General features: G+C 43.7%; 1 protein-coding gene across 3 annotated transcripts in view; it reads right to left on the reverse strand.

Annotated features, from left to right (window-relative positions):
• Positions 1–2712: 2712 nt before the first annotated feature.
• Positions 2713–12318, reverse strand: part of LOC110538664 (transient receptor potential cation channel subfamily M member 4) — a 58180-nt gene continuing 48574 nt past the window's right edge. The window contains exons 21-27 of one of the 3 annotated variants that reach the window (XM_036938820.1): positions 6666–6840; positions 5297–5465; positions 4207–4388; positions 3904–4036; positions 3570–3642; positions 3224–3317; positions 2713–3029 (exon numbers count right to left, since the gene is read on the reverse strand). In XM_036938820.1, the coding sequence (XP_036794715.1) occupies positions 2977–3029; positions 3224–3317; positions 3570–3642; positions 3904–4036; positions 4207–4388; positions 5297–5465; positions 6666–6840 (879 nt within the window). In that variant the 3' untranslated portion in view covers positions 2713–2976. Of the gene's footprint in view, positions 3030–3223; positions 3318–3569; positions 3643–3903; positions 4037–4206; positions 4389–4428; positions 4733–5296; positions 5466–6665; positions 6841–12318 lie in introns of those variants that run through there. The other 2 variants (XR_005035156.1, XM_036938821.1) reach the window with 2 other exon arrangements.

The raw sequence follows: 12318 nt of genomic DNA on the forward strand, positions 1-12318 counted from the left end.
TTTTTGTTCGTTTTAGTGTTCAGACGTCCCCCCCCCCCCCCCCCCCCCGATAGCCAAAGTCTACGCCCTTTTATCTGTAAATGGTGGGAACTATGGATGGGAATCTTCAATTAGGTGTTTGTTGTCATTCAACGAGAGAGGACTAGTTTTCATGCATTTTTTTTTCACTTGAGAAATACTGCACCAAACATCTTAGTTCAATGTAAAATGGCAAAAAATGGCAAAATTAATTGATTTATCTTCGATTAATTTGGACTATTATGAGGACGTGTATACTGGCTATTTGTTGCTATTGCGTCTCAAGAGGGACAAACTATAATATTGCTGCTTTCAACATTTTCAAGCGAAGGTCTTAAGGGAGTATGCGAGGCACAGACATTCACATTTGCACGTTCTGCTAGGAGCAAACCAAACCTGTGTTTGCAGCCTCCTTAACGCCGCGTCTCCTTCTCCCCACACGGTGTTTGCCCACTCCAGAGCTCTCCGTGAGAGGCATGAGACGAGGGCAGACACTCTCTCCCTCTCCGAAGGAGCTGGGTGCACAGTGGCCAGGTAGAGGTCCAGTTGTAACAGGAATCCCTGGCACTGTGCTGCCGTCCCATCATACTCCCTGGGAAGGGAGAGACGCATCCCACTGGGACTGGTTCCGGACAGGACGGGTAGAGGTAACCCCGGTTGCGCTGGTCGAGGCACTGGAGAGACTTCCTGTCTCTCCCAGCGGTCCATGGTCTGGACAACGCAATCCATCATGGCACCAAGATGAGCACTCCTCGACTCCTCTGACCGGGGTCCCTGCTCCTGCTGACTCCATGGTTGGGTGTGTAATTCTGTCAGGGTGTGTCCGGGAGGCGAAGTCAGGTGCAGGAGAGTAGAGTGTAATAAACAGGCACACTTTAATTCCGGTCCAAAAATGACAGCCCATAAGAACAATAACGTGCCAAAAACACGGAACATAGGAAAAGTATAGCGCCTGACAAAATCCACATAACAATAAACAATTACACACAAAGACATGGTGGGGAACAGAGGACTGAATACATTATGGAATGAAAACCAGGTGAGTAATGGAACAAGACAAAACAAATGGATATATGAGAAATGGAGCGGCGATGGCTAGAAAGCTGGTGACGCCGAACGCCGCCCGAACAAGGAGAGGAGCCGACTTCGGTGGAAGTCGTGTCAGTGGTAAGGGGCTGTTTTCTTAAAGGAGAATTACTATAAACTAACAGGGTGGAAAATGATATCAGGGACACACAGAACATTTGTAATAAAATAAATACAATAATTTTAACTAGGACTGTAAAATAATGAAGAAAGGTTTTAAATACAGAATAATTTTATGGCTTATATCTATTTTAAAATTTGACGAATAAGACCTGTGGAGGTGGCAAAAATGCCTACATCCACTGAAAAAAAAGTATTCGATATGCGAACATTTCCCTTCAAAATCCATATTTGTGTTTTCAAGGTAAAGGACACCTGACCTTATATTTAAAGCATTTTAGAATCAACATTTTAAACTATTTTACAATAAATACAAAGTGATATTTCTTGGGGACAGAAAAGGCACCGCATGTTAGGATTGACATGACTCAGCCATGGTTTGTTGGGCAAAGCCTATGGAGAAAGAGCTGTTGTAGGGTTTTAGATCAACGCTGAAAACAAGGTCTGTGGTAAACATAGGCTTAGGAAATCTTATACCTTTTGTTCTATGAGATAATCTTCATCAGCAGACCTCTTTTTCAGTAATTATGTCATCAAAAATATCACATAAATACTTCAAAATCCAAAGTTCATGTTAGCAGACTGATATTATCTCACAGAACAAAACATATAAACTCTCCTAAGCCTGTGTTAACCTCAGACCTGGTTTTTTGTGTTTATCCCAAAACCCTTTTCTTTCTCCATTTCCCCAATGGCTGAACGAACCAGAGGTAATCCATTTCTGGATTTTAAACTACAAGCTGGTGGGCTCTATATAGAGGTAAGAAAGACATCGATTTTGAGACCACATGTTATATTTTCATACTTTAGTATATGCTTTTCATATTAATGGGAAATACCTCTAAAAAAACAAGCATATCACTAAGCGTACCGCAAGCTTTCTATTTTCAAAGCTTTTTCAAAGCTTTTTAGATTTAATTCAGCTTGTGGCACGCTAATTTAGCCTTTTGCGACTCGCGGAAACACATTTTTAGATGACCACCAGAGCTAAAATCCTTAAAAGTTGCTGTGAGAAAGCGGCACCGCCCTGTCAACATAGCTCAGTGCTTATTATCGGAAGTATTAGATTATGAAATCTGACTTTTTGGATAATGTTAATGATATGTTAGAGAAAGACCCCACTGAACAATTCTGAACATGAAGAATCATATTTGTTTTGGTAAAATGTATTTTATAGCATAAGGAAGTGAAATTGCACATTGCGTTCAGCCAATCAGGTTGCAGTAGTCTTTTGTTTACCCCTGGCTGAACACTAGGTGCAACATCAGGAAATAGCATTCCTAGGCATTGGCCACTCCAGCACAACTCTGACATCACGTAAATAAAAACAATGAAACTGCTATACAGTTGTCGGTTACCGTGCATTAAGGCAGAACTGATTGAATACAGCCCTTGCTGAGAGTGAGTGCAAAACCAAAAATCAACATACAAACAATGTATGTTCTTGTGATTGTGTCAGGTTGAATGTGTTTATACCTGGTCATGTCATTATGGGGGTAGAGACATTTTAATTGCACTTTTACAAATGTCTGTACATATTACATTAATAACAAGACGCCAATACATTCTAGAACCCACAGGAAAAAGATTTCTAGAACAACAAGTGTAACATAGAACAGCAACAATGGTCCACTTACAAGATGGCAGCAGTTCAAATGATCAAAGTTTATAAAAGGACGGTGGACGAATGAGCATCAAGTCAGACATTCTTTTGCCCTGAGTGACAGTGATTGTGTGTGTGTGTACACGTGTCTAGATTTCATTATTCTCCATCAGACTTGGGTCAGCTAGTTGGAGAGTTAGATCTGAAAGAGAAAACACAAACTGGAATTAATACATGAAACCAAGTAATACAATTGACTGGGGATCAATAAAGTTAATTTAAATGTTATATCCCATGACTGGAAAGGTCTCACGGAGGTAGGAGGCACCATTTCGTAGAAATAGAACATATGTGTAACCTATATCATATGTATTACATATCTGTATGCAACCTTACCTCGGAGAGCGGGCGGAGGACGTGTGGGCTTTATCAAGTTACTCTGAGAGAGAGCCTGCACCATCCAGGAGAGGGCACTAGAACAGTACTCCAACTGGGAGAGAGACAGAGAGAGAGAGGGTGAGAGGGGTGACCCTGATGGATGGACTCTATACAGTGCTGAGCAGGCAGATTCAACAGCTGCAGTCCAAATGTTGAGGGAGACGTGCGTGCACAGATACACACTAAGCCCCCCCCCCCCCCAAATTAAGAACCACTGAAACTTCAGGCACGTGTCTCGTTGCCACTGCGCAGATACAGTTTGTTTGAGAGAGAGCTGCGGGCAGCAGCCCAGGCTGACACTGACCTCTGCCTCCAGCATTCTTAGCCTGTGGCCGTGGTCCCGGATCTCTGCCATCTGCTTTAGGACACTGTCCACCCTTCAGACACAACCGCAACACAGAATAGCAGTCAATTCACATATCACTTCTCAATCAATTTAGGAAGTGTATTAATTAGTTTGATTCATGAATTTAAAATGTCATTGGCCCAATCCCTAACACAGGAAGACAATCAATCTACACCATTCTATTCATAGGCCAGATCAAGCCGAGCTGTTAACTGAAGCTGTTAAATGAATCTGGCATTTAGTCGATGACATAAATAAGTGGACGAAGGTGAGAGATGGAGCGATGTCTGACTTGACAGAGGTGCGTTTGAGTCTCTCCGAGTCTTTCTCTCGCTCTCGTTTGTTCTGGGCAGACAGTATATTCTCCTTCTGGATGGCCTCCCATGTGTTCAGTCTACTGGCCTGCCTGCCACGGATATCCAGAACTGAAGAAGGGATAGAGGAGGGGGAAAGAGGGAAGAACAAAGAAAATGGGAAGAAGAGAAAATGAGAAAAATACTCTTGAAGGACAAGGGAAGTAGACTTCTAAAACACTGGAAGTCCAATACTTGAAGTGAATTATCTGATCATTGGTCTCCCTCCCCCAGTCTCTAACCAAAGTGTTTGATCTTGACAGAGGGGATCATGCGGATGTGTCTCTTGATGAAGAGGTGGAGGTGGGAGAGGATGATGAAGGGTGGAGCCAGACAGGGTCTAGAGTGGTACTCTGCGATCAAGTTGTAGCGCTGGAACTTCCAGTGGGTGTCACTGTGCTCCTGCACTTTGGAGAATGTGTAACTACAGGAAGGAAGGAAGGAAGGAAGGAAGGAAGGAAGGAAGGAAGGAAGGAAGGAAGGAAGGAAGGAAGGAAGGAAGGAAGGAAGGAAGGAAGGAAGGAAGGAAGGAAAGCAAGAAATGGTTAACAGGCAGAATATCAGGGAAGTGACTCCCGCTCATATAACAAATGATTGATTTTATTATACTTTTTGGTTAATGATGTTTTGGGCCCCAATGACACACATGAAAGAAGAGCCAGAAAAAGATATGGCATTTTGACACCACAAACATGCAGGGCTAGTATCAAATAAGACACTTGATAAGTCTATCAAGTTGATTAATTTAAATACAGCAACAGTAAGGAACTAGAGATAAAGATAAGATAAGATAAAATGAATATAAGATAAAAGATAGATAAGATAAGATAAAATGAATTCAGCCCACGGATTAAAGAGGCCTATTGAATGAGTGATGATCTCTCAAGGGTACACACAAATAGAGTGAAAACAGGCATATGGGGGGGGGGGGGGGGTGCTAGATGGGAAAGAGGAACAGAGAGTGAAAGAGGGACAGAGTGTGAAAGAGGGACAGAGAGTGAAAGAGGGACAGAGAGTGAAAGAGGGACAGAGAGTGAAAGAGGGACAGAGAGTATGAAAGTGGGACCGAGAGTGAAAGAGGGACAGAGTATGAAAGTGGGACAGAGAGTGAAAGAGGGAGAGAGTGAAAGAGGGACAGAGTGAAAGAGGGACAGAGAGTGAAAGTGGGACAGAGTGAAAGAGGGACAGAGTGTGAAAGTGGGACAGAGAGTGAAAGAGGGACAGAGAGTGAAAGTGGGACAGAGAGTGAAAGAGGGACAGAGAGTGAAAGAGGGACAGAGTGTGAAAGTGGGACAGAGAGTGAAAGAGGGACAGACCGAGAGGGTCCGTTACCTGAACATGGCAATGAGCAGGTTGACCAACAGGATGTTGGTGACCAGCAGAAAGATGACCAATAAGATGACCACCAGCCAGTTAGCATAGGTACTCGTGCAGGGCTCGGCCCCTGCCTCGATCAGGGTGACGTTATTGGTGCACTCTATCCCCTCCTCCAGTTTATCAGCTACAGACAGACAGAGGGAGAGGAGGGAGGGAGACGGTGAGAGTTCAAAAGAGATGAGAAGGAGCAGGGGGAGGGGGAGGGGTGTGCAGAATAAATATTTAAAATGGTACGACAAAGAGGGTAGATTGGGCAGAGGTTGGAGGGAATTTAGATGGGATACAGAGATAGAGGAACCGAGAAAGAGAGAGGCAGGTATACACATACACACTGAGTATACAAAACATTAGGAACACCTGCTCTTTTCATGACATAGACTGACTCGTGAATCCAGGTGAAAGATATCCCTCACCTGCTAAATCCACTTCAATCAGTGAAGATGAAGGGGAGGAGACAGGTTGAAGAATGATTTTCAAGCCTTGAGACATGGATTGTGTGTGTGCCATTCAGAGGGTGAATGGGCAAGACAAAATATTTAAGTGCCCTTGAACAAGTTACGGTAGTAGGTGCCAGGTGCAACGGTTTGTGTCAAGAACTGCAATGCTGCTGTGTTTTTCACGCTTAACAGTTTCCGGTGTGTCAATAATGGTCCACCACCTAAAGGACATCCAGCCATCTTGACACAACTGTGGGAAGCATTGGAGCCAACATGGGCCAGCATCCCTTTGGAACACTTGACACCTTGTAAAGTCCATGCCCTGACAAATTCAGGCTGTTCTGAGGGTAAAAAAATGTGGGGTGCAACTCAATATTAGGAAGGTGTCCTTAATGTTTATTACGCTCAGTGTGCATACAGGTATATACACAGGTAACTTCCAAAATAAAGGAAACACCAACATAAAGTGTCTTAATAGGGTGTTGGGCCACAACGAGCCAGAACAGCTTCAATGTGCCTTGGCACAGATTCTACAAGTGTCTAGAACTCTATTGGAGGGATGCAACACCTTTTAATCCATGAGAAATTCCATCATTTGGTGTTTTGTGGACACACACACACACACACACACACCCACATTAAATCTCCTATCCTCCTTTCAGACCCCTCTTTCAAAGTCACAGATCTCTTCTAGCCATGGTAGCCAAAATAATGGCCAACTGGGCATGTTTGTACATGACCCTATGTATGATTGTATGGTAATTGTTTAATTAACTTAACTTATACAGTACTTTGTATCCCTCATTTACACAAGTGTTTCCTTTATTTTGGCAGTTACCTGTACTATGTTACATGCAAACCACATTCGTACACAAACATTAACACACCATCCATTTCATGAATGGGGATATGTCCAAATATGTGCAGGTATGGCCTGTAGAACACTCGGCGGAAGATCCAACCGGGACGAGGATCGTAGGAGTAGAGCAGCGCCTGATTGGCTACGCCGTAGGCCATGAGCCACACCGCCAGGAAGAAGAGGAAGAAGAAGACGTCCTTCATCTGCCAATCAGGAGGGGAACAGAATATTAAGGGGACAAAATGACATTGTCTGTTTTCTCTAGTGCAGTTTTTAAAACTTGTTTTTGGATATTAGTTGTCGCTGCCAAAACCAGCACCTGGATCTAGACCATAGACAGTGCTTTGCAAAAGTATTCAGGCCCCTTGGATTTACAAAGTGGGATTAAAATAGATTTATTTGTAATTTCTTGTCAACAGTCTACACAAAATACTCAAAATGTTAAAGTGGGAGATTTTCTCTTTTATAAAAGAATAATAGAAATTATATATATATATATATATATATATATATATATATATATATATATATATTCCACTTTGACAGATTATTTTGAGTAAATTGTTGACCAAACAAAATTACAATTAAATCAATGTTAATAAAATGTGAAGAAATCCAAGAGGTCTGAATATTTTTGCTAGACAGGTTGGGGACTCTACTTCCCAAAATACAGTTTTAGCATGGCAGCGCCAATATGGACTTTCACCATTTTTAAGTAGTCGAATGTGTGGGACTTCCAATTGGTTAAGAAAGGATTACATGATTCCATCCGGGTATTAGGAGGGATCAGACAATGAATTATACTTGTGAGCAAAGATTCCAAAATTGCAAGTTGAATTAAATCGCAAACCGTGGCTATTTACCTGTTCAAACAACAAACTCAGGGTGGTTTGTGAGCACCTTTTCAGTTTGTTTGTGAACTCATAGAAGTTGTAAAAGGAAATTGACTACTTCAAAATGGAGATGGCCTCGATGGCGCTGCCTATGCTATCAGACTCAATGACACACACACACACACACACACACACACACGCACACACACACACACACACACACACACACACACACACACACACAGTGCCTTCGGAAAGTATTCAAACCCATTGACTTTTTCCACATTACAGCCTTATTCTAAAATTTATTAAATGAAAAAAAAAAATCTACACTCAATACCGCATAATGGCAAAGTGAAAACAGGTTCTTAGAAATGTTTGCAAATGTATTAACAATTTTCTATTTACATAGGTATTCAGACCCTTTGCTATGACACTCGAAATTGAGCTCAGGTGCATCTGGTTTCCATTGATAATCCTTGAGATGTTTCTACAACTTGATCGGAGCCCACCTGGGGTAAATTCAATTGATTGGACAGGATTTGGAAAGGCACACACACTTGTCTATATAAAAGGTCTCACAGTTGACAGTGCATGTCAGAGCAAAAACACTCGGAGTGTGGTGTCAGGAAAACAACCTCTCACTCAACGTCAACAAAACAAAGGTGATGATCGTGGACTTCAGGAAACAGCAGAGGGAGCACTCCCCTATCCACATCGAAGGGTCAGCAGTGGAGAAGGTGGAAAACTTTGAAGTTCCTGGGCATACACATCATAGACAAACTGAAATGGTCCACCCACACAGACAGTGTGGTGAAGAAGACGCAACAGCGCCTCTCAAACCTTAGGGGGCTGAAGAAATTTGTCTCGTCTCCCAAAACCCTGACAAACTTTTACAGATGCAATCGAGAGCATCCTGTCGGGCTGTATCACAGCCTGGTACTGCAACTGCACCGCTCTCAACCACAAGGGTGGTGCGGTCTGCACAACACATCACCGGGTGCAAACTTTGAGGTAAGCAACACTGAGGCATGCATGAGAGCATCAGCTGGTCCGGACAACTGTGTGATCACGCTCTCCGTAGCCGATGTGAGTAAGACCTTTAAACAGGTCAAAATACACAAGGCTGCAGGGCCAGATGGATTACCAGGACGTGTGCTCCGGGCATGTGCTGACCAACTGGAAGGTGTCTTCACTGACATTTTCAAAATGTCCCTGATTGAGTCCGTAATATCAACATGCTTCAAGCAGACCACCATAGTCCCTGTGCCCAAGAACACAAAGGCAACCTGCCGAAATAACTACAGACCCGTAGCGCTCACGTCCGTAGCTATGAAAGGCTGGTGATGGCTCACATCAACACCATTATCCCAGAAACCCTAGAAGCACTCCAATTTGCATACCACCCAAACAGATCCACAGATGATGCAATCTCTATTGCACTCCACACTGCCCTTTCCCATCTGGACAAAAGGAACACCGATGTGAGAATGCTGTTCATTGACTACAGCTCAGCGTTCAACACCATAGTACCCTCAAAGCTCATCACCAAGCTAAGGATCCTGGGACTAAACACCTCCCTCTGCAACTGGATCCTGGACTTCCTGACAGGCCGCCCGCAGGTGGTGAGGGTAGGTAGCAAACATCTGCCACACTGATCCTCAACACTGGAGCTCCCCAGGGGTGCGTGCTCAGTCCCCTCCTGTACTCCCTGTTCACCCACGACTGCATGGCCAGGCACGACTCCAACACCATCATTAAGTTTGCTGACGACACAACAGTGGTAGGCCTGATCACTGACAACGACGAGACAGCCTATAGGGAGGAGGTTAGAGACCTGGCTGGGTGGTGCCAGAATAACAACCTATCCCTCAACGTAACCAAGACTAAGGAGATGATTGTGGAGTACAGGAAAAGGAGGACCGAGTACGTCTCCATTCTCATCGACTGGGCTGTAGTGGAGCAGGTTGAGAGCTTCAAGTTCCTTGGTGTCCAGATCAACAACAAACTAGATTGGTCCAAACACACCAAGATAGTTGTGAAGAGGGCATGACAAAGCCTATTCCCCCCTCAGGAAACTAAAAAGATTTGGCATGGGTCCTGAGATCCTCAAAAGGTTCTACAGCTGCAACATCGAGAGCATCCTGTTGCATCACTGCCTGGTATGGCAATTGCTCGGCCTCTGACCGCAAGGCACTTCAGAGGGTAGTGTGTAAGGCCCAGTACATCACTGGGACAAAGCTGCCTGCCATCCAGGACCTCTACACCAGGCGGTGTCAGAGGAAGGCCCTAAAAATTGTCAAAGACCCCAGCCACCCCAGTCATAGACGGTTCTTTCTACTACCGCATGGCAAGCGGTACCGGAGTGCCAAGTCTAGGACAAAAAGGCTTCTCAACAGGTTTTACCACCAAGCCATAAGACTCGTGAACAGGTAACGAAATGGTTACCCAGACTATTTGCATTGTGTGTGCCCCCCCAACCCCTCTTTTACGCTGCTGCTACTCTCTGTTTATCTTATATGCATAGTCACTTTAACTATACATTCATGTACATACTACCTAATTGGCCCGTCCAACCAGTGCTCCTGCACATTGGCTAACCCGGGCTATCTGCAATGTGTCCCACCACCCGCCAACCCCTCTTTTTACGCTTCTGCTACTCTCTGTTCATCATATATGCATAGTCACTTTAACGATACCTACATGTACATACTACCTCAATAAGCCTGACTAACAGGTGTCTGTATATAGCCTTGCTACTCTTTTTTCAAATGTATTTTTACTGTTGTTTTATTTCTTTACTTACCTACACACACACACACACACACACACACACACACACACTTTTGTTTCGCACACACACACATACTTTTTTTTAGAGCCTGTAAGTAAGCATTTCACTGTAAGGTCTACCTGTTGTATTCGGCGCACGTGACAAATAAACTGATCTGAAACTACATGCCCTCCATGACACCTACAGCACAGGAAGGCCAAAAAGATTGTCAAGGACAACAACCACCCGGGCCACTGCCTGTTCACCCCGCTACCATCCAGAAGGCGAGGTCAGTACAGGTGCATCAAAGCTGGGACCGAGAGATTGAGAAACAGCTTCTATCTCAAGGCCATCAGACTACTAAACAGCAATCACTAACTCAGAGAGGCTGTTGCCCACATTGAGCCCCGATCACTAACTCAGAGAGGCTGCTGCCCACATTGAGACCCAATCACTAACTCAGAGAGGCTGCTGCCCACATTGAGACCCAATCACTAACTCAGAGAGGCTGCTGCCCACATTGAGCCCCAATCACTAAAGATATAAAACTGTATTTTTTTGTGAAGAATCAACAACAAGTGGGACACAATCATGAAGTGGAACGACATTTATTGGATATTTCAAACTTTTTTAACAAATCAAAAACTGAAAAATTGGGCGTGCAAAATTATTCAGCCCCTTTACTTTCAGTGCAGCAAACTCTCTCCAGAAGTTCAGTGAGGATCTCTGAATGATCCAATGTTGACCTAAATGACTAATGATGATAAATACAATCCACCTGTGTGTAATCAAGTCTCCGTATAAATGCACCTGCACTGTGATAGTCTCAGAGGTCCGTTAAAAGCGCAGAGAGCATCATGAAGAACAAGGAACACACCAGGCAGGTCCGAGATACTGTTGTGAAGAAGTTTAAAGCCGGATTTGGATACAAAAATATTTCCCAAGCGTTAAACATCCCAAGGAGCACTGTGCAAGCGATAATATTGAAATGGAAGGAGTATCAGACCACTGCAAATCTACCAAGACCTGGCCGTCCCTCTAAACTTTCAGCTCATACAAGGAGAAGACTGATCAGAGATGCAGCCAAGAGGCCCATGATCACTCTGGATGAACTGCAGAGATCTACAGCTGAGGTGGGAGACTCTGTCCATAGGACAACAATCGTATATTGCACAAATCTGGCCTTTATGGAAGAGTGGCAAGAAGAAAGCCATTTCTTAAAGATATCCATAAAAAGTGTTGTTTAAAGTTTGCCACAAGCCACCTGGGAGACACACCAAACATGTGGAAGAAGGTGCTCTGGTCAGATGAAACCAAAATGGAACTTTTTAGCAACAATGCAAAACGTTATGTTTGGCGTAAAAGCAACACAGCTGAACACACCATCCCCACTGTCAAACATGGTAGTGGCAGCATCATGGTTTGGGCCTGCTTTTCTTCAGCAGGGACAGGGAAGATGGTTAAAATTGATGGGGAGATGGATGGAGCCAAATACAGGACCATTCTGGAAGAAAACCTGATGGAGTCTGCAAAAGACCTGAGACTGGGACGGAGATTTGTCTTCCAACAAGACAATGATCCAAAAGATAAAGCAAAATCTACAATGGAATGGTTCAAAAATAAACATATCCAGGTGTTAGAATGGCCAAGTCAAAGTCCAGACATGAATCCAATCGAGAATCTGTGGAAAGAACTGAAAACTGCTGTTCACAAATGCTCTCCATCCAACCTCACTGAGCTCGAGCTGTTTTGCAAGGAGGAATGGGAAAAAAATTCAGTCTCTCGATGTGCAAAACTGATAGAGACATACCCCAAGCGACTTACAGCTGTAATCGCAGCAAAAGGTGGCGCTACAAAGTATTAACTTAAGGGGGCTGAATAATTTTGCACGTCCAATTTTTCAGTTTTTGATTTGTTAAAAAAGTTTGAAATATCCAATAAATGTCGTTCCACTTCATGATTGTGTCCCACTTGTTGTTGATTCTTCACAAAAAAATACAGTTTTATATCTTTATGTTTGAAGCCTGAAATGTGGCAAAAGGTCGCAAAGTTCAAGGGGGCCGAATACTTTCGCA

This window comes from Oncorhynchus mykiss, chromosome 12 (assembly GCF_013265735.2).
Source record: "Oncorhynchus mykiss isolate Arlee chromosome 12, USDA_OmykA_1.1, whole genome shotgun sequence".
Taxonomy (NCBI): domain Eukaryota; kingdom Metazoa; phylum Chordata; class Actinopteri; order Salmoniformes; family Salmonidae; genus Oncorhynchus; species Oncorhynchus mykiss.